The sequence below is a fragment of the Pelodiscus sinensis genome, chromosome 6, assembly GCF_049634645.1.
Source record: "Pelodiscus sinensis isolate JC-2024 chromosome 6, ASM4963464v1, whole genome shotgun sequence".
NCBI classification, from domain to species: Eukaryota; Metazoa; Chordata; order Testudines; family Trionychidae; genus Pelodiscus; species Pelodiscus sinensis.
This window is the reverse complement of record NC_134716.1, coordinates 87,212,932-87,235,493: the sequence shown is the minus strand read 5'-3', so window position 1 is coordinate 87,235,493 and position 22,562 is coordinate 87,212,932. Positions and strand designations below refer to the sequence as shown.

At 43.7% G+C, this 22,562-nt stretch overlaps 1 protein-coding gene across 1 annotated transcript in view; it reads right to left on the bottom strand.

Annotated features, from left to right (window-relative positions):
- The window catches only part of JMY (junction mediating and regulatory protein, p53 cofactor), a 146,544-nt gene extending 125,335 nt beyond the window's left edge, over positions 1-21,209 (bottom strand). The window contains exon 1 of the mRNA XM_006119180.2: positions 19,949-21,209. Coding sequence (XP_006119242.2) covers positions 19,949-20,848 — 900 coding nt within the window. The 5' untranslated portion in view covers positions 20,849-21,209. The remainder of the gene's footprint in view (positions 1-19,948) is intronic.
- Between the last annotated feature and the right edge of the window lie 1,353 nt (positions 21,210-22,562).

The window sequence follows — 22,562 nt, the reverse complement described above, 5'->3', positions numbered from 1 at the left end:
AGCCCCCAGATGGGATTCACAGTTGAGTTAAATTGCTAACTCTGATCATGTTTAGTCACTACAGCAATTTACAGGCAATGCAAAAAGCTGTAAGTTTAAAACCTAGCATCTCTTATAACCGTGGTGTCCAACATGCTAGCCACTAGCCACATGTGGCTATTTGGCTAGTTGAGTGTGGCTAGCTGGCTTGAACAATTATTCATTATTTCAGAATAATGTGGCTATTTCGCTATAGTGGCTACTGCTTCAGAACTGGTTGGACACCACCATTTTATAACTAAATAAAAGTGTCTCAAATTTCTTCTCTGAAGGCCAACAAGCAAATCCATGACAGTATAAACATGAATTAAGATGGTAATTATCTCACCTTCATAACTCATTCTATAATGCAGCTGCCCCAATCTTGACTAACACTATAACATCAAATAATAAACACCTGCCATTTGCTTGGTTTGAGCACATTACTCAGAAAGCTGAAATCTGAAACAGGTTATGCAGGTCACTCATGTAACTAGTCCTTGTTTGGGAACAGTCACATACTTTTGCTATTAGTAACAGAATGATAACATTTATTTGTATTAGGGTGCATAAATGATTGGATAACTGTTCCCAAAAAATAGTAGTTCATGGCTCACAATTATGCTGGAAGGGCATAACAAAGGAGTTCTGCAGGGATCGGTTTTGGGACAGGTTCTGTTCAATATCTTCATCAGTGATTTAGATAATGGCATCAAATACTTATCAAGTTTGCAGATGGTACCAGATTAGGAGGGGGGGTGCAAGTGCTTTCAAGGACAGGATTAAAATTCAAAATGGTCTGAGGCAAACAGGATGAAATTCAAGGACGACAAATGGAAAGAACTCCACTTGGGAAAGAACAATCAGCTGTGCACATACAAAATTGAAAATGACTACCTAGGAAGGAGTACTACAAGAAAGGATATAGAGGTCATAGTGGAACACAAGCTAAATATCCATCAATAATGTGACAGTGTAGCAAAAAAAAGCAAACATTCTGGGATGTATTTCACAAAAAGTAAGTCTTCCACTCTACTTCACTCTGATTAGGCCTTAACTAAGGATGTTAAATTTCTATTAATCAAATAGTTGATGGGATTTCCATCGACTGTTCAAGTAGTCAATAAGGACTAGCGCGTTCCTCCCTTGAAATATACAAGAGCCCCAAATGGGGCTTTTATGCATTTCAAAGACTGAAATGCCACATGGAGCCCAGGGTCAGCGGGGAACTCCCACTCTACTTTGGGACTCGAGTCCCCTGTTGGCTTCATGCAGCACTTACACTTTGCGCCTGCTCCCTCCGATGGAGATGGAGATGGGGGTGGGGGGGAAGCCAGCTTTTAAGCCTGCTCCCCCCAGCACTCCCTCTTCTTCCCTCACCTTGCTGCCTCTTTGTGATAGAGGCAGCGGGGGGTGGGGGAGAGCAACTAGTCAAATAGTCACTTACATCCCTAGCCTCAACTGGAACATAGGCCAGATGTCCACTTCAGTAAGCCACATTTCAAGGAAGATTGGACCATCTCCAATTTGTCCACAAGAGGAGCAACAAAAATTATTAAAGATCTGGAAAACATGACCTATGAGGGAACATTGAAAGAATGGGTTTTGTTTAGTTTGAGAAGACTGAAGGGGACATGATAGCTTTCAAGTATCTAGAAGGCTGTTGCAGAAGGAGGGAGAAAAATTATTCTCCTTAAACTCTGATGCTACGACAAGAAAAAAAATGGGTTTAAATTACAGCAAGGAAGGTTTAGTACAGACATTAAGAAAAATTTCTTGTCAGTATGGTTAAGCAATGGAATAAGTTGCCTAGGGAAGTTGTAGAATCTCTATCACTAGAGATTCTGAAGAGAGATTAGACAAATACCTGTCAGGTATTTGCCCCTCCCATGAGCGCAGGGAACTGGCCTATATGACCTCTCGAGTTTCCTTGAAGTTTTATGATTCTATGTATTCATACTATGTATTCTGATGAGAAAAACAGATGAGATGGATGAGTTTACTCTTTACCTCGAAATAAATTGCCCAAGATCTCCTATTTTTCCATTTGGGAAGATGGAAAATGACCTAACCAAAAACTAAAGTTACTAATTAATACATTTTCCGACACTGATCAGTGGGAACAGAGGACAAAGTGACTTCGAACCAACAAAAATTTCTAGATAACAATGTTATCCTAAAAAGTTTGGCAAAGGACTCTGGTCTACTCGGATACTTATATATACACACAGACAAGAACAACTTGAACAACTTACAATGTAAGAATCAGGTCTAAAAGTCTCAAAATATCAGGAATTTGAGAGAAGGAAATAATGTCAGTATTGGGGAATCTATACTGTAACACAAAGCACATTAAGCCTTGGCCTGAAGGCATTCTGTGTAGGATAACTCATGTAAACTACGGGGGGGGGGGAAGAGGCAGGAGACAACACTAGTCTAAAGTGCCAATATTTTATAGTATTTACAGAAAAATATTAAGGCCAGTATCCTCAGGTGCTTCCAAGGACTCCACTCTCTTTTACGACTCTTTTATTAAGACAACATGAAGTTTGTTGTTTGCAAGGCCAGAGCATGTATGCCTAGCCTGGCCCAGGAGTTAATTAGGCAGATCAGAAATTAGATTTATGTACACGACTCTCAGGAAACAGAAAGGTAAGTATGATGGGTTTGGTCACAGAGATCCCCTTGAAACTATGACCTGATATGTTTAAAATACCACTGAGCCTGCCTATCTGTCCTCCATCCCGTTCCTCCGCTCTGTCCTGCTGGACCAGAACCAAGGATGCTAAATGTATTCATCAGGCTAATCACACAGTCGATACAATTTGTATTTACTATACAATTAGTCAACAGACCGCTCTGCAGAGCCACAGTGAGGGTAGCTCCAGCAGATGGCTAAAGCTGGGACTGAGCAGTCCCAGCTTGTGCCAGCTGTGGGAGCCAACTGCACCAAAGCTCTGCATTTGAAATGTTGTAAGAGCCACTGGGTGGGCACATCCCCAAATGGTTATGGTTTTCCTATATGGTTCTGAGGCTCTACAACACCATATTCAAACAGAGGAAATATGAAACAGTCACCCTAAGAAGAATGCAGTGTGACCCAATTATGAAAGATTTTATGAAAGCTTCCAAACTGAAATCTTCTTTGTTATTTCTGTCATCAAAAATAACCAATTATTAGACTAGTGACCCTTTTGGTCCTTTCTGACCCTATAATTCTATGAATTAGAAGTAAACCAGACAGTACATGGTCTACATACTAACATTCAAAGAAGATATAATTTAGAACTTATTACTATTAATAAAAGGCTAAATTTGTCCATGGAACTGTGCAAGTTCCATATTGCACACCACATTTTTCCTCCCACTCAAACATCAAATCTCATATAATAAGCAAGCTGTGAAATTATTTTTGTAGAGTACAGCTTTCTTGGTAGTAGCAATTTGATGTCAAAGGAATAAAGTGCCACAGAATAAACTTGGTTAGTCTGATGGATTGTGATTTCATGTTGGGGGAGGGAACATTATGGAGAAATAAACCCAGTAAGTAAGTAAGTGTGAGTTATTTAAGTTGAACAATGAGTTAAAAACAATCATATACCTCTTATCACCTCAACTACATCACTCCCACTAATCTACTTCTCCAGAACTACTGCAACTTTCCAGAAGAGTGTCTAACTATTATACACCCTTACCAACTTAAAAAAAAAAAAAGCCACAATGCCATGTCCTCTCCCAAAGTATGGAATTTTCCCTACACTGCACTGGCCTGAAGTGTCAAATGTTAATTAGTGCTTGATAGGGATGTGAAAGCATAATCACTGTTAACCACGAGCACAGGCATCCCTAGTTCTTGATCAGCGTTAGATTTAAGACCCCATTTTATACTGGGTCATAGCTAGAATGAAATGGTACATCTCTTTGAAAGACAGAATAGTGGGAAGACAGTTTTTTCAACCAGCACTGAACAAAGCTGAGCCTATTAAAAAAATGGCATTACAGTAAAACTAGAAGAGTTACCCGGCATTACCCGGTCCGCATGACAGCCCTGGGAAGAGGAGGAGTAGAGTGGGTCACGTAGGCCCCATCCAGCTTCTCCCTGGAACTGGAGCACTTGCTGCCCTCTGTGGTCATTTGAGAATATAACTGTTCCCCATGTTTGCGAAAATGTCATTCCATGCACATCCCAATGTCCTGGCACAAACCAAACCCTGACTAGGGATATAAAATTCCAATCAGGAAGTTAACCAGTTAATCCCTTCATTTAACTGGTTAACCATGGGTGGGAGGATCTGCTCCAGCTGAGCCAAGCCTGCTGAACCATGCCATGGGCAGTGGCTGCTCCAGCTGGGCCCAAGTAGCCCTCTGCTGATTAACTGGTATCCAGGTATTTATGCCAGTAAGGGGCATGCTTACTGGTTAACCAGTTAACTCTTCACATTCCTAACCCTGACCTTGCTTTAAATTAATGTAAGAGGAAGCTGCATTCCAAATTTGGTAGTCCAAGCTCTTACCATTGAGAGAGAATTCTTGACTCTCAGACAATGCAGAATAGATGGTGAATCATTTTTATGGTTTTCTAAAGAGTATAGTTCTGAGGCTGGTACAGCTAGACTTCTTGGTGTGAATTTTTAAAGCTGTTTCACTTTGTTTAAGAAGATTTTAAAACACTCATGTGTTAGAACACTTAATGGTGTAGAATGGCACAAAAGACATCCTAAATGAATTCCAAAGACTTATATCAATGACCTTCAAGTCATCTAAATGTGTGCTAATAAAACATTTCAATTGCATTTCAAATATCTATCCCAGACCAAAAAATTGAGAATCCATCAAACATTTACAGGGATGCTGCAATTATCAAAGTACCCTCTTTGAAACCCCAGGTAATTCAAAGGTAAAATCATCAACTATGATTGTTAGCAGAAGATCCCTGGAATCATTATTGGAAAGGAGTTAAATGCTCATAATGAATGGACAATACACTTTTCAGTACCATTTTGGAAAGTACAGAGACTCGGGTATTCCTTCTGAAATTCTGCCAAGATGGCACTACTATAATTTTTTATTATCCAGTCAGGGAAAACCTGCTGCTGAAACACATCAATAAGAGTTCTATTTTATAGCACAAACTGTATTTGCCTGTGCCAAGAATTGCAAAGGAAAACTTAAATTTCGTAAATTTCACTGAGAAGACAATGCAATAGACAAAGAAATAGCACAGGACAAATAAAGAAAACGTGCTTCTATAACATGGATAGAAGCAAATGTTGATCATCTCTTTGCTAGGATTTTGAACGTAAGAAGTGTTGCACCACTGCCAACACTCCTGTAAAATATCATAATGACAGGTGTAGCTACCATTGTTGGTCTAAATGGTAAGACGTTCTTCTAAAAGGAGATTTAAGCAACACTGTTAAATACCAGCTGACTTATTTTTGTGGAAAAGAATAGGTCATCTTCTAAGAAGTTACCAAGTATAGGGCCATGTTTAAAAGAAACTGCCTGACTGTTTAAAATTGTCACTTATGCAGTACTAGAAGATTTATCCAGCATTGCTCAGGTCCTGAATTCAATTTTTTTAAATAAAATTTAAATGAAACCCATATGTTTCAATCATTGCTCTGAAGTGAGGCTGTGAATTAAGTTCACTATACAGGCTGCCCTGGGAAGAGAGGACTACCCCCAGTCCTCATTCACCACAGCAGCTTGGATCCACGTGAGCAGAACATCTCCATGACTACTGCAGCTCCAGCAGGCACAGCCAGAGCAGGGATGCATGTGCCCCGACTGGGGCAGGTCTAGGTTCATCTGCCCCCTCTGCTCCCCAGCCAGCGTGAGGAATGCAACTAACTGTGCACTTTCCCTTTGCTCCCTGACATAGGGTAACAGCCATCAATGTTCCTGTACAAATGGGGGGTAGCTTCAGTTTCCCCCCACCCAAGGGTACCTGGATGATGGGGGATTCAGGACTGGGGCAGTCCTAGATGGGGGAGCATGCCCCAAACAGCCCCTTTCACCTGCCTGGTGATACTGTCTCTCTTCTGTTTGGTTTCATGAAAGGCAATTCCATCCCAGGCATATCCCATTTTCCTGGCACAACCAAATCCTTATGTTGCTTTAAATTATAAGAGAAAATTGTATACCGAATTTGGTGGCCCTACCTCTTATCATTTAGGAGGAGTTCTTGAACACACACACAAATAGACAAACTCTCTAAAATGCATAGTAGAAGATATGCCTTCTGTCAGCTTTCCCTAACAAAAAGGCACCAACACTTATGTTATCTATCCGCAGCCTTTTGTTTAGCACAGGTGCCAACATCTCTTTTAACACAATATCTGGGTGAGACTGAAGAAATTGAGAATTAACATTTCCTCTCACTACACTACCTTCTTTAGTCATAAATTTTATCTTCTGAAAAGCAAGGAAGAGTCACATAATATAATAAAAAACAACAACAAATGGTCTGGTAGCACTTTACAGACTAACAAAACATGTAGATGGTATCATGAGCTTTTGAGGGCACAGCCCACTTCTTCTGAACATAATATAATCAGTTACTTGGCTCAAACCTATATTTCTGAAGACTTTCTTCCCTAAAAGCAGCTATTTTAAATCAACTAGAATTATACCAACAATAATGTACTAGATTAGAAAAAGGGACATACAAAATATGCCCTGGCAAAGATTACATAAAGACCTATGGAAAGCTGCCAGATGCAGCCATTCACAAGATCCGGTTTTTAAGTGGCTCCCCCATCTCTATTATTACAGCAACATTACAGCTGTAAAAAGCTATATATCCGCTAACCCTGTTGGCCATTTGTAGAGTACTATAGTGACAATTAAAAAAAGGTTAAAAAAAAGATGTGATTGGAATGAGCTAGCTATTTAGTTCTGAGTCTACATATTGAGCGATATCTCAGAGATAGGAGGCTACGAAGAACACAAAATAAAAACAGGATTTTGTAAGCAACTTGGAAAGGACTGACTTTAAAGCTAAGCCTTGCAGGACATTTAATAAAAGAGGGAGAAAGATGATTTAGGATAAGGGAAAGAAATAAGAGAAGGAGAGATTAAGTGAAGAAAGCAAAGGGCAGGATGCAAAATCCTGTTTAATTAGTTAACCTGTTAAATTTTAAGTTTAACCTATTAAACTGGGGATTAGAGGGGAGAGCCATAACCAGTAAGCATCACCCTTAACCATTCACATGCCTAGATGCAACACAGCAAAAGGTGAAAAGATAAGGAGCACTAAGCAACAGAGTATCGTAATTCTGGTTCAGAGCCCAAAAGTGTGTATGGCAGACATCCATCCTCTATATATTCTGGCATACTTAAGGGATACAACTGCATATGTCCAGATTAGTATCTGCAGTGGGGTGGTCACCTTGCTCCAGTGAAATAAGGGTTAAATCCAGCTATGGGGGAGGGTTGGGACAGTGGGCAAATCTGAAGAGAGTAGACAGCACCACCCATGGACTGTCTAGGCCCTATAAGAAGGGCTCCTGGAGAGGAGGAACTCACACACTCTAGCTCCAGTTGTGGAGCAAGGAAGGACCTGGCTGCCTGGTAAGCTATAGAGGGTACCCGAGACAGAAATGCTGGAGATGGCTAGGCAGAGTGGAGGAGCTCTGGCCTGACCCACTCCCAAGCTGCAGGCCTGAGACAGGGGCCTGAGAAGTACTAGGGCTGGAGCAAGGCAAAAGGTCCACACCTCTGTATTAACGATGAGTGGCCATTTCAGGATGTAGTTTGCTCCCAAGGCAGGAGCTAGATAATGAATGGCAGTTGGCCACTGACTCAAGGTGGACATGGGACGTGATGGAGTTCCCTGGGAAGGGAGAGGTACAAAATGTGGGGGTTCTGCTGTGGGGCAGTACCGGGAGAAAAGGGGCATGATGGGCTGGGAGAGACATGGGGCCTGAAAAGGTAGCGCTGATAACAGGTAACTGAGGGCAAGACACCAGCCAGCAGGAGGTGCTCCAGAGCTAGAAGCACTATGTCCCACCATTAAAACGGGAGGTACCACAGCAGTGAGTCTCAAAGGGTACGTCTACACTTCACGCTTATTTCAAAATAAGGTGTTCCGGAAGAAATACTCCAAAATGTGCTATTTCGAAATAGCACATGTACATTACCGGGAAGCCTCAAAATTAGTCCAAGGCAGGCTTCTCTAAGATGGTCATGCTACCTCGATTTAGAGCCCGAGAAGGCACTGGAGAGTAATTAGTTTGAATGGCCGTGGGGAGGAGTTATTTCAAATAGCAGCAGTGGAGCATCCACACTACTGCTATTCCAAAATAGCTATTTTGGAATAGTTGTTATTCTTCGTGGAATGAGATTTACGTAAATCGGAATAAGTCATCCGTTATTTTGAATTTATTTCAAAAATAACTGAATTGCTGTGTAGACGCTCGCATTGTTATTCCGGAACAGCCGCCATTACTCCGGAATAACAGCACTACTGTGTAGCACCCACACTGTTACAATCACTATAAGAAGAGTTGAGAGTATCCATTATGCCCAGAACCTAGGAGCATGAAAAACTGACACGGAATACAAAATAATTTGGTAGATCCAATGTCAATAATAAATTCCCCAGTACGTACACACGTGTGTACACACACACACACACACACACACACACACACCAGTTACACACATAAATTACTTGCTTTGATAGTATATTACTGCTCTGTAAGCAGCTCATCTCCCCCCTCCCCCCCCCCAAGAATCTGAAAGAAGGTAGAATTGAGAGAGGGGAGTTACTGAAGAGGGAGAGTGATTTTATTTTTAAAAACTCTGGCTCACTAGTTACAGGGCATACTGAATGGTATTACCACATTTTGATAATCTTAGTATTACTTTTAGTGTGGGATTTTTAAATTGAGGCCCAGAGTCTTTCAGTATATAAATTGAAATTTAAAGCCCCCTTTTCCCATTCTATTGTTTGCTAGATAAAACAGTACCCATGATTATCTTTAGCAAAAGCAATAAACAAGGAGCTAAAGAATTTCTTTCTTGCCAAATCCATCCACATGAGTACCATATATAGAAATTCAAATCTTATCTTTTACATGTATGCAACATTGTCCAATATTTTAGCAATCTTTGTGAGATAATGTGGGTTCGTCTACACATACAGGCTATAGCAGCACAGCTGCATCACTGTAGCGAAGACACTGTTATGGTGATGGGAGAGTTTCCCCTGTCAGTGTAGCTAACACCTCCATAAGAGGTAGAAGCTAGGTCCGCGGGAGAAACTCTCCCATCAATACAGAGTTGTCCAAACTGGTGGTGAGGTCAGTGCATTTTTTCACGTCCCTTAGTGAGTTATATAGATGCTTCAGGGGGTAGCTGAGTTAGTCTGTACAGGATAAACTTAAAAAACATCAAATGGTCTGGTCATCATCTGAAGAAGTGGACCATGCCACGAAAGCTCATGATACTATACATGTTTTGTTAGTCTATAAAGTTATACAGATGTAAGTTTGTAGTGTATACTTAGCCCACATATCCTACAATTCTTGGGAAAAAGGCAGCAACAATTAAGAGCAGCAAACCAGCATTCCCATTAACAGGGCTTGACAAACCGCAGCGAAATCTACTCACCAGCCCCGCACTACGCATGCGCCAGATCCACATTGTGCATGCGCATGCCACCGGTGAACGGGGCAACCGGCTGAAATCTACTCGCCATGGGCGAGTAGATTCACTAATTTGTCGAGCCCTGCTCATTAACCTACGGCCACAAGTCTCCTAATGCACAAGGATTTCTGACAATTTCAAGTTTAAACCTGTGGGATTGCTTTTTCAAAGATGTATTCATCTATTACAGATGAAGTACATAAAGCTATTAATTTCATACACTTTTTAAAGAAGCTCATTCCTTTGTTTTTCCCAACACCATTTTGTTAGAAGAAAGCAAAAGTCACATTTAAAATAATCCTAACCTCTGAGAAAAGGTAAGTTATTACTGCTTCAAACACCAATTTTTTAAAAATTTGTTTCTATCCATAGAACAAAAGTAAAAGGAAGAGCAATATATAAACATGTGACAATTAAATACTAGGGATGTAAGTGAGTAGTCAACTTCTTGATAAGCCTACACTTATCGGTAGTTGAGTCGACTACTTGCTCCCCCCCGACCCGTTGCTGCCTCTGTACCAGAGACAGCAAGGGGTGGACGACAGGACCCAGCATTGGGGGGAGCCAGCTTAAAAGCTAGTTCCCCCCAGCACCGTCTCTGCAGTGCCACCAGCCACCCCAAAGCTGCCTCTGCAGTGGAAGGGGGTAGGGGAGGCTGTCACAAAGCAGGTTAGGGCTGTGAGTTAGGGCTAGAGTGAGCTCGTGGTAGGTGGGCCAAAAATGACCTTCCCTGGTCCAGCAAAATCCATCATCTAGGACCGGTCAGGTCCCAAGGGTGCCAGACCAGGGAGGTCCAACCTGTATCTTCAATGTTGGGTTTCACAGTTGCAGCATGAGTTAGGTGGAAAACACTATATTAAGGCTGTGTCTACATTGCAGGGTTTTTATGCAAGAAACTTTTTCCGGAAGAAATCTTCCACAAAAACTACTTGCGCAAATGCATGTCCACACCTCAAAAGCACATCACAAAAGCAATGTCCAGACTGCATGGACACTCTTGCGCAAGAAAGTTTTGATGGCCATTCAGAGAATGGCCAACAGAGCACCTATGCTTTTTCTGATAGGCTCTTTTTGCGCAAGAAACCTCTATTGAGCGTCCACACACACCTTTTTGCACAAGAACTCTTGCACAAAAAGGAGTTATTCCTCATAGAAAGTGGTATACCTACACCACAAAAAGCCCTCTGTTCTGCTGTTTTACTGTAAATTTTCTTGCACAAAAACACGCTTGAGGTGTGGACGCTCTGCAGGTTTTTGCACAAAACTCCTGTAATGTAGACATAGCCTAAGAGTTTTGACTCTTAGGCATATGGTAAGCTTTGAGTAGTCCATGACAAACTGGAAAAACTGCCAGCAGGCACATAAAGCCTAAGTTAGACTTACTATCTGCATTAGTCTTCACTCAATTCTCGCAGCACTCTAGGAATATTCCCCTTGTGGAGGTAGTTTCTAACAGTGCCGGCAACCTGTTTACGCTGGGGCTGTACAGTGCTGCAGCTTGCTGCACTCAGAGGGACGGGGTGCTTTATTACATCCCTACTCAGGAGGGGGAGGTGAAGTATAGTCGATTAACCGATAAGCAAAAGTTTATTGGTTAATGCTATAGATAACACACATTCCCTCCCCGCCAGTACATTTTTTTAGCAGGTTAGCCAGCAGCCCAGCTCATGCCAGGACCTATCCCTGCTGTAGCTCTTCACTTAAAGCTCTTCACTCGGCTTAGTTCTGACTTGTGCCAAGTCTGGGAGCTCAGACCCTCCCTGAACAGGGGCTGCTGCCATTCCACTCTGATACAGAGGTAGCAGCATGGAGTGGCAGAAGGCACCTCAGGAGTGGGGCCAGAGTATACTGGCTGCCAGCCCCATTCCCAGGAACTAAAGAATAGCCAAACAACAAATAAGAATTCCATCAAGTTAACCGACTATTCAATTAACTGATATTTAACATCCTTACCTTGAGCAAGAAGTTACAGCACAGTAAAGTGGCAATGTAGACAAAACCTTAGAATAAGTGAAAAAGATTAATAAGGACAACTCTGGAAAGAAGTCCTCTCTGGTTAGGGCTCAACTAAATAAAGGTTGAATCTCTCCAGTCTGGCACCCTCGAAACCTGATGGGTGCTGAACTAGAGAATTTGCTGAACCACAGGAGGTCAGTATTATAGACAGTGGGTCTCTATTTTAATTTCACTGAGGTGAATAAACTTACAATATATATGACTGTACTAATGCACCCTATATAAGCCTATGCCTAGCCAATTATCAGTTCTCTGCATAACAAAGTGTTAGTGTTGTTACACAATTTTATTGCATTGGCACAAGGAAATACATCGATAAAGCACAGAAAACCATGCTTAGGCTTAGCAGCATTACCAGCATTTCCACTGCTTGCTGGGCTCTTAGAAGACATTTAGGGGTAAAATAGAGCTAAACAACAGTGAAGAACACAGAGCCAGTACTGACAGCTGTAAATTAACTTTATAAGGTCACAGAAACTTGGCCACACCTGTGATAAGCAAACATCCTGCTATCTAAAATCATGCTGGACCACGGATGTTACCAGACCAGAGAGTGCTGGACTGGAGAGGTTCAACCTGTACTAATTAATGCACATTATGATAGATTCATTATTGATAAATGCTGATTTGATCATATACATAAACCAACAAAATATTTCTATCAACAATCAAAATGTACAGATGACAAAAGAAAATGTTTCTTGATAACTTTACGGATATTTACTTTGTATATTCTGACGTGATGATGATGACAATTCATATTTTAACAATTACAGAGTTTTAACTTTTACTATCTCAATTGATCATTAAATAATTTTATGATCACCATCCCACAACTGTAAAAACGTAAATGGATACTAAAAAAGCCTTTAAAAATAACTAGGGATATTGAATTTCAATTAATCAGCTAATCGAGTAGTCGATGGAATGTCCATTTGACTACTCAGTCAATAAAGGGGAGGTGGAGTGCTTGTTATTCCAGCTACCCCTCTGCCTTTTAAATGTAGTAATAGCCGCCTGCAGCTCTTATTACATGTAAAAGGCAGAAAAGCAGTGGGGAACCCAGGGTAAGCAGGGACTCAAGCAATCCCCACTCACCCGGGTTCTAACTACTACATTTCTGCCTTTGAAATGTAGCAAGAGCCCAAAGTAGGGATGTAATAGTATAGTCGATAAACTGATTAACCAATAAGCTTTCGCTTATTGGTTAATGATATAGACTACACACACTTCCCTCGCCCCTTCTCCATGCCAGTAAATTTTTTAGCAAGCTGGCCAGCAGCCTGGCTCAATCCTGGCATGCGATGGCTCTGGGACCTATCCTTGTTGTGGTTCTGGATTTATAATGTCTTAGGAACTGGGCAGGCAGGCAACCCGACTCAGTCTTGACTCACGCTGGGTCTGGGACCAACCCCCATTTCAGTTCTGCATTTCAAGTGTATTAAGAGCCAGGCAGCCCAGCTCAGTTCTGGCTCATGCCAAGTCTGGGAACTCAGACCCCCCCACACCCCTTGACAGGGGCTGCTGCAATCCAGCACTGCTGCTTCTCTCTCAGAAGCAGCAGCTCAGGGTGATATAGGCAGCCAGTCCACAAGGGGAGCTGGTTTTTAAACTGGTTCCCCTCATGGACCAGCTCCCACCTGGCACCCCATGCAGCTGCCTCTGATACAGTGGCTGCCGGCCCCACCCCCAGAGACTATAGAACTGTAGACAAATTGATAAAGTGTCATGAGGTTACTCGACTGTTCCATTATCTGATCTTTAACATCCCTAGCCCACAGTGCTCTTGCTACATTTCAAAGGCAGAGGCACAACAGTTGAGATCCAGCACAAGCAGGATCTGCTTCAACCCCTGCTCCTGCTGTTTCCCCGCTATGCCTCAGCTTCCCTTGCCACCCTCCCCGCACACACACACACACACACACACACACACACCCACCCACCCACCCACCCACCCAGAGATGGTGCTGCAGGGAACCAGCTTTTAAGACAGCGCCCCTGCAGCACTGACTCCTACACCCCGCCCTTGCTGCCTTTCTCTGACAGAGGCAGTGGTGGGGCAGGGGAAGTGTAGATAAGTCTTTGTATTAGTCATTTTATAATATAGGAACGTCATAAGTCTTAACTTTGTATTAAGTCTTTCCGTAATGTCTTATAGAAAATTTATATTAGCCTTATAATGCTTTATATTGTAGAAATTTTGTATAAAGTCTTTTCATAGTGTTATAATCCTTAGGAATAATTAAAAGTGAAGAAGGGGAGGAGGAGCAGGAGCTGGTGATGTGGGGAGCCAGCTTAAAAGCTGATTCTCCCCAGCACCATCTCCGAGGAGGGTAGAGGAGGCAGAGGCACAGCAGGGAAATGGCGAGAGCAGAGACAGAAGCAGTCCCCACTTGCTCCCTGTACTCCTCCCCCTTGCTGCCTTTATAAAAGGCAGCAAAGGGAGGAGGAACAGAAGCCAGTGCTGGGGGAAGGCAGCTTAAAAGATAGTCCCCCCAGCACTATCTCAAGAGGCAGCCCCCCTGCCTCTATCAGAAGCAGCCAGGGTGAGGGGGGAGAAGAGGAGATGGCTGCAATGCAACACTTGTCCACAGAGATCCCAGCGGGAAGCTGGGTCCCCTTTCCCCACCTCCCGGGACAGGGGCTGCTGCTGCAAAGCAGCCCCTGTTTATGGCAGCCAGGGCTGGCTGCGGGAAGGGGCCGCTCCAACAGCAGCTCCTGTACACGTGGCCAGCCTTGGCTGAGGCAAACAGGGGCCACTGCTGGAGCATCCTGTTCGTGGCGGCTGGGTGCCTGGAGGCTCTTACTACATTTAAAATGCAGAGCCGTAGTGTGAGTGAGTCTGGGCTGGAGCTGGCTCCTGGAGTTGGGTAACTGCCATTTAACATCCTTAGTTAGCAGTAATTATGGTTTAATTTTTAAGTTACTGGAATTATCATGCAAACATCACTTGCTCACCATAATACTATCTTAACTGTAAAATGCTTCCTGTACCAGAAGCAAAAACATTAAAATGTTCATGAGACAGAAGCCTTACAAGTTGTTAACTACTATTTGATTTTTTAACTTGAAAATGACAAATGAACACCTATGCTGGCTGTATCCTTTTAAAGCAGGAGTCTCAAACTCATGACCCACAGCCATCTACAACTTAGAGCACTTTCGCAATCTGGCCTGGGAGCCCCTATGGCTTGCTCTGCCCTCCCCCTCATTGCACCCGTGCCCACAAGTCCTCTCCCCCAGAGTAACCACTTGTTCTGTTTCCCCACAGCTTCTACTACCAATTTTCTGATTTGACTTTGTTTCTTTCCTGTATGGCCACATAAATGGTCAACTACATACCAAAAAAACCCTCTGACTCTACAAAGAAAACAGTACGACTGACTACATCCACTATTCTCTAATACAAGGTATATTGGCATGGGGGAATCTGTTTTATTTTTTTCAGTGACAACAACCTAAGACTATGTCTACACTTGCATGACAACACTTTTGTCATTCATTAATGCTTAATATCACACACACCATGAAGGACAAATTTTTGCTGCAGCACCTGTGAGCACTGTTTTATTGGCAGGCGTTCTCTCTTGATGAGTAAATGAAACTCACTTGGTGGTGGTTAGAAGTATTGTCTGCAAAAGAGCAGACAAAAAGCATTCACACGTGCTGACTTAACAACAGCTATTTCAATACAGAGGTGGGCAACCCACAGCTCGCAAGCTGCAGGGTTGGCCACCTCTGAGCTACACCATGTAGTGCATGTCTACATTATGCAGCTTTTAGTGACAAGGTTGTGTTGAAATAGCTCTGTCGTTAAGTCAGCACGTGTGAATGCTTTTTGTCTGCTCTTTTGCAGACAATACTTCTAACCACCACCAAGTGAGTTTCATTTACTCATCAAGAGAGAACGCCTGCCAATAAAACAGTGCTCACAGGTGCTGCAGCAAAAATTTGTCCTGCATGGTGTGTGTGATATTAAGCATTCATGAATGACAAAAGTGTTGCAGCTTTTCCAAGAAAAAATTGCAGCTCCAGCACCCACGGTTCTTAAAGAAGCAGTTGCAGTGTCCTATGCAGACTTCAAAATGGACACCTTATTAGGGCAATGCCTGCTCAGCTCTTAAAAGGGCAAACTTTTTTTTTTTTTTCCCTTCTCAACAACTTTTGTCCCCTCAGCTCTTTTCACTGTATCCACCACTATTTTGGCTCCTCATCTGTAATGGGTTGGCCACTCCTGGTGTAGCTATTTATATCAATAGTAGATTTTAAAAAAAAAAATCTTCAGTCTAAAGTCTCTTAAGTTTGCCACTTTGAATCAAAAGAGTTCAGAGTTAAAAAATTAAGACGGCTAAGACTAACCAGTTGGTTAGTAAAGTGCTCTGAGTGTGTTCTAAATTGAGGAAGAGATTACAATAAAATCTATTACCCCAAAACAGTAGCAAAGTAGCCATGGCAGATAAAAGAATTACATCTAACTCCTTCTGAATTTAAATTTTCATTAAATCTGTTTCCAGACTTTAAGGTCATGCAACAAAGTGATCTTCCTCCATCTGCAGGTAGACTACTGCAATGCCCCTTCAGCTGTTACTAATTTCTACTGGCAGCAGTGCAACTATCAAGCATGTCAGTTTCATGCTCCTGCAGTTAAAAAGATAGGAGGAGCAGCAGCAGTGAAAGGCAAAGAAACAATTTACTGAAGGACTGAAGAGAAGATGTAGTAGTATAGTCATCTCCCCAGATCCTCAACTTCACAACTAGCTAGGCAGGAGAGAAGTAAAGCAAGGCTCAGTCTACTGTAGAAGTTTGCTGGCATAGCTATACAGCCAGCCCACTGAATGTATATGCAGCTTATTATAGAAAAAAGTATTTGTACTGGTATAACATGCATTTCTTGATGAAGAGAAGAATTATATAAAACTTAAAATTCTGCCAAGTCTAATTTCCACAACTAAGATCACTGTTTATTTTTAAGCATTTTTTCTGATTGTTATTTAAAGTTCATAGTTGTAGGACACTAGAGGATAGGATTAGTTAATTATTTAATGGCATGTTGACATTCAAAAGGTAAAACTTTATAAATGTAAAACAAATTATCTCAAATATTCAAAGGAAACATCCTTAACCTCTAAAAGTTCTCAACCAACAGTTTTTATTTTGCCTCACTGTTCATTTCAGTCATCCAGGAAAATTATTTTTTCATTAGTTTGAAGTTGACATTTACTGATATTAACCAATACAAATCAAATCCTTGCAAGACCGATGATATCCTTCCTGCACAACTATTTTTGTCTTACTTATTTTGCACATTAGACAGTCACTTCAAGTGGAGCTAAATGCTTACGGTTTATTAACTTTACCATTCAAGCAAAGAAAGATGCATAGTATTAATAGCACCATCACTATACAGACCAATTGGATCACGTAGTACCTATGGAAAAAGCAACAGATGACAAAGAGCAGGACACTACAACAATGAATACAAAGGCTTTTTCTAGTTTGCTTCCCCCATGCTCCTTTTAAATTAACTAAATTTACACCTAGGAATATTACAAATATTACAGCATCTTAAAGTGCACAATGGAATTTAGCTTATAAAAATTACACGAGGAAACGTAAGCCTTAAGAATATGTTTAAGATGATAAATACTGGTTAAAATCTTGCATATTAACAAAAGCCATCTACATTTACTAGGTTTCATAACACATACATACCACACCCAATGCTGAGAACACTCAGCATTGTGTCTCAAAGCTGCTAAGATACATAGCCATACAAAACTGCAGGATTCTAATATTCCTATCTAGTGACAAGTAGATTTCAAATACAGATGGTAAAAGGCAAGTTGAAAGGGAATATATGAAATGTGATCCTGGAGGTTTACATTTCAGGGGAAGAGCCCAGTCTGTCTTGAAGGCAAAGAAAATTTCTATTTCCAGAATTACCTATTAACAAAAACTGGATACCCCATCATTTGTTCCTTTTTCTTAATATTAAAGAGCCAAATGATAGAACTGGTTGTTTAAAATGAATCTATAACTAAGTACGCTGTGTCAACAGGTAAGGAAGCAGAAACCTGAGAGCCACAGGTGAAAGAGCAGGTCAACCAGTTGGTCTCCTTCCTTAAACATGAAGCACTTTTTAATTAAAGATGGATTGATTTACACAATAGGCACTGACACAGATACAACTCTACAGACATTAGGTATACAATTAGTTCAGTTACCATGGGGAAGAAAGGTTGTACTGTGGTCAAATACTCACATTCTGCCATGACATTTTGTATGCACCAAGTTACACACATTTATCAAGAATGTAAGAAGTTGATAACATCCAAATTTGACTGAAGACATCTTATTCAGCCACTTGATTATTTTTTCTACCTACGATTCTGGTGGACAAACAGCACAGGTGGAAACTCATCAGGACTGAGGTAACTGTAAGGCAGTAATACTGAACCAGTGGCTCTCACACCAAATGAGGTTCAAAGCCTTATACAGGGTATCCTAAGCACCTCTTTTTTACTACAGGGCCATACAAAAAGAGTGCTAAACAAATGGCCTGGAGTCTCTAGGCTACTTCTCCTTCCTTTAGACAAGAAAGTAAAATAGAAAGAGGAGTATTGGGCCAAATTCATCAGTGACATATCACCAAGTTAACATCAAAGATTAATTGGGCCCTTTGGTAAGAATGCCACAAAAATCACGATTAATTCTGACATGATACTGTAATGAGGTGTCAATACATGAAAATGTTGCAATGAGCTAATAGTCACTATTCAACATCATTACATGATCCTCAAAAAGGAATATGTTGTGGATCTCCATGACTCCATTCACTGGGTGAAAGCTGGATCCTTATGATTTATGGACCCAAGACCGTAAACTCTACAGTCAGAATGCAGAGCAAATCTAGCTATTTCCATATAAATAAATCCAGATAGCCACAAATCTGAGCATTAATGTTACAAAAGCCCAGTTCCAGCAACTGGATCTTGTAGGATTTATTCTATTTTGGCTGTCACCCACAAAATTCTATGACATACAATGTAGTAGACTCTATGAGTCTATGATTGTTCCTATGGCACCAAAAAAGTTCAAACCACATTGCATCCCAGCACAAGTTTAGCTAAAACCTAGATGTGGCATCTGGAGACTGGCAGTTTTTTGGACAGCACTGTACATACAACCTGAATAAAAAAGTAACTACACTGGAAAAAAAAAATCTGAATTCTGATGCATTTCAGCCCAATAACCCTGAAGAAACAAAACCTTGTACCTGAATTCTCTTATTTTTAACTCCAATCCCTCAAATTCTACTCTCTGAACAAAAAAGCAGGTCTCAAAGAACTTAAAAAATACGGTAGACTTTTTACAAACTGGCACAAAAGTAACATATATGGACGTTTCTTGAGCTAGATCTTTTTAAAATCTCAAATCCCAAAATTCTACCAGCTAAAGAAAAATGCAACTAATTTGACTGCAAAAATTCACACACCATGAACTAGCACTGCAAAAAACACATCTCTGTACCCGAAGTCTTTGGGAGCCCACAATTGTTTTAAGTCAAGCTCTCAAGTTCCCAAATGGTACTGTCAAATTAAACACATAGAAGATTAGGGTTAGACGAAACCTTGAGCCATCATTCTAGTCCAACACGCTGCTCCAAGCACAACCAATCCCAACTAAATCATTTCAGTGAAGGCTTTGTTAAGTCTTTGTTAAAAACCTCTAAGGATGGAAATTCCACCACCCCTCCACACAACCCATTCCAGGGCTTTATCACCCTCTTAGTGAAATAGTTTTTCAACAATAGTTTAGTAACACATGTTGCTAATCTCACTCATACAGAAAAATCCAGACTCCAACACTTCCTGGCACAAGAACAATGCAAAAAACTGTGCATCTGGCATTTAGGTCTCCCCAGATCCATAACATTTTTATCCACAGACCTCTAAATTGTACTGTTTAGAATATAGCTGTTCCTAGGACATCACAGAAGTCTGGCCCTGACACAAGGAGCACTTGAAACAATCCAAATATGGCTCTGGCTCCAACAAGATATAGCCCAGTTTTTCCATTTCCATTGCCAACATTTTACCTTTTAGCTACACCCAAAGTGGAGTCTTCCTTTTCTACAGTAGTTTTCTATTTAGTTTGTACAAATGTACAGGGGATCAAGAGGTAGCAAAGTTACAACAGGTGACACAGAATGGGAAGAAGGCGGCTATGTAGAGGGGTCCTAGCTGTGTTGGGGCCTCACCTCCTGGATGCGTTTGCGGGCCCGCTGCAGCACCTCTTCGTAGCCCTTCTGCTGCAGTTCACTCAGGCTCTCATAATACTCTTCGGGGTCATCCGTCTCGGTGAAGAGCACCTGAGAAAGGATCTTCCATCCGCAGGTGTCCAAACTATGGCCCAGGTAAACCTGTAGCTGGTAGCACAGGGAGTCCATCTCCAGCTCGGACAACTCCGGGGCCCCGAATAACACCGTCCACATGCCCGAGGGTTCTTCGGGGAAGACAGGCAGGCAGGGCTCTAGCTCCGAGTTCACCGAGCAGAGCTGCTGATGCACGGCTCGCAAGTCCTGGAAGGAGAAGAGGCCTGCCCAGCTGCACTCCTCCCCCGGGGAGTCCGTCTCTGCCGCCGGCTCGGCGCCTTGCTGGACGGCAGGCTCATCCTTCACCAGCTCCAGTACCTCGATCTCCTCAGCCGCACCTGCTGGACTCGGCACCGCCGCCTCGGTGCTGCGCGGAGGCCTCCGGACTGGACTGGCCTTCGTCCGTAACGGGCTCTTCAGCAGCGCCTCTGCCCCGGACGCGGCGCCCTTCTCTGTGCCCCGGACCAGCGAGTCCGCGCGAGGATGAGAGGAGCTCCTGGCCGGGCTGGAGTCCGCCCCACAGGCCGGGGTCCGGCGGGCGGCGGGGGCGCCGGCCTGAGGAGTGGCCCTGTGCTCCGGCCCCCCGGGGCTGCCCCGACGCAGCTCCCGCGAGCTGCTGCGCTGCCGCTGAGCGGTCCGGTTGTGGCAGGTGATGGCGAACTTGCCCTCGATCTCGTTCCAGGCCACGATGAACGCGAACTTGTGCTTCTCTCGCTCGAGGAAGACGTGGGGCCTCACCGCCACCCAGTCCGCCTCCAGCGTCTCCTCCAGCGCGAAGGCCGACATGGTGCCCCGCTACGCGCCCGCGCTCGGCATCCGCCGCCGGCTCACCGCCCGCCTGCAGCCATCTTGGGGGGGAAAGGATGCGCCCGAGCCGGGCCGGAGTGGAACCGCCGCTAGTCGCCCAGCGCTCGCGACGCGAGCTGCGCCGGCCCCGCCTCCCGCCGCGGTAGCGTCCTGCAGCGGGCGGGCACCGCCGCCGCGGACAATACAGCTCCCCCGTACAGGTACTTCGCGCGGTCACGTGGGCAGCAGCCGGCTCTGTTTACAAGCGACGCGGCCGCTGCAGCATCGCACGCCGCCCCGCCCCAGAGGCCTGGCCCTGCCCCCTCTCCGGCCCCCTCCCGTGAGCGGCGGTCGGCGCTCCTCCTACCCCCCCCCCCCCCCGCTAGACACGGCTCCCCGTTCTCCACGGGCATGCGCCTCCCGCTCCCTTTCCTCCCGCTGCCCGGGGGAGGCTCCGGCAGCAGAGGGGCGCGAGCTCCGGAGCCGCACGTGCGGCGGGCCGAGGGGACCGGGGGAGAGCTGGGGTCGCTTCTCAGCGGAGCAGGCGCAGGAGGCTGCATGGGCAGGCGCAGTCGGAGGAAACTAAAGCAGCGCTCGGGGAGAGACGAGCCTCTGCCGGCGGCGGCCCCAGTGGCACGGTCCCCCGACCCCATCGCATCTGTCGGGGCTTTGGTGGCGTCTCGCCTTCCCTGCAGCGAGGGGTGATGCGAAGTCAGTCGCGCTGCCCGGCTCCCCAGATGCTGGCTCTGGCGGATGCAGTGTCCCGGCGAGAGCGCCATGGGCCGCCGCCTCCGCCTCTGGGCAACGGGGATAAATCCTGAAGGCCTCGGGAATGAGGCCAGTTCCTCCCTCTGTGCCGCGTTCCGGGGCAGCTCGGCCTCCACGCTTCTTGGAGTCTTTGAAACCTTCGCCGTGCTTCTGTGGGGCCCATGATTTAGTTTCTCTTCCGTTTCTTGGCACATCATCCCATTTTGACTTGTCACAAATCTGTAATCCCCCTATATCGACAAGGGATTCTGCCCTCAGTTATTATTTATTGCAGGAACCAAAGGAACAAGCAACTTATCACTGTTTCACTTTTTCCTCCACTGTCCTAGTTCTCATGGAGCTTTTCCTTTCTAAAATTGCTTCACTTGTTTTTCAAAAAGGACAGATCTAAAATGTATTTTTCTATTTCAGTCACCTAGCCAGGAAAAGTGGTAGTACAGTAATCTCCATGCTGCAATAATGAAGTCTCATTCATTAATGACAGGTGTGGTTGTCTTGGAATTTTTTGTACTCTTCACATGCCCTCAGTACAGGCTTTCCTGGAGAAATGGAAAAGGGTTTAGTGTTTTATGTAGGTTATCTTAATTTGCTTATATTGAATTACTTGTGATAGCTGGGGCAACTGATACAAAACTTAAAAACAAACACCTGTTACCAGTGACTGATACAAAGTTCACATCTCCCTCCCTTTTTCCTCACTAGAGATTGTATAAATGATATCCTAAAATCATCAGTGGTGATGGAGTACCTCAAAAGGGTAATTTTTAGACTCGGGGGACCTGCAAGAATGCTCACCCCATCCTGCTCCTAAGAGGGGTAGCCATGTTAATTTGTAACCAACAAAACTTTTAAAACACTGAGGCTATGTCTACACTGGCGGCTTCTTGCGCAAGAACATCTTGCGCAAGGGTTCTTGTGCAAGAAGTCTTGCGCAAGAACACGTCCA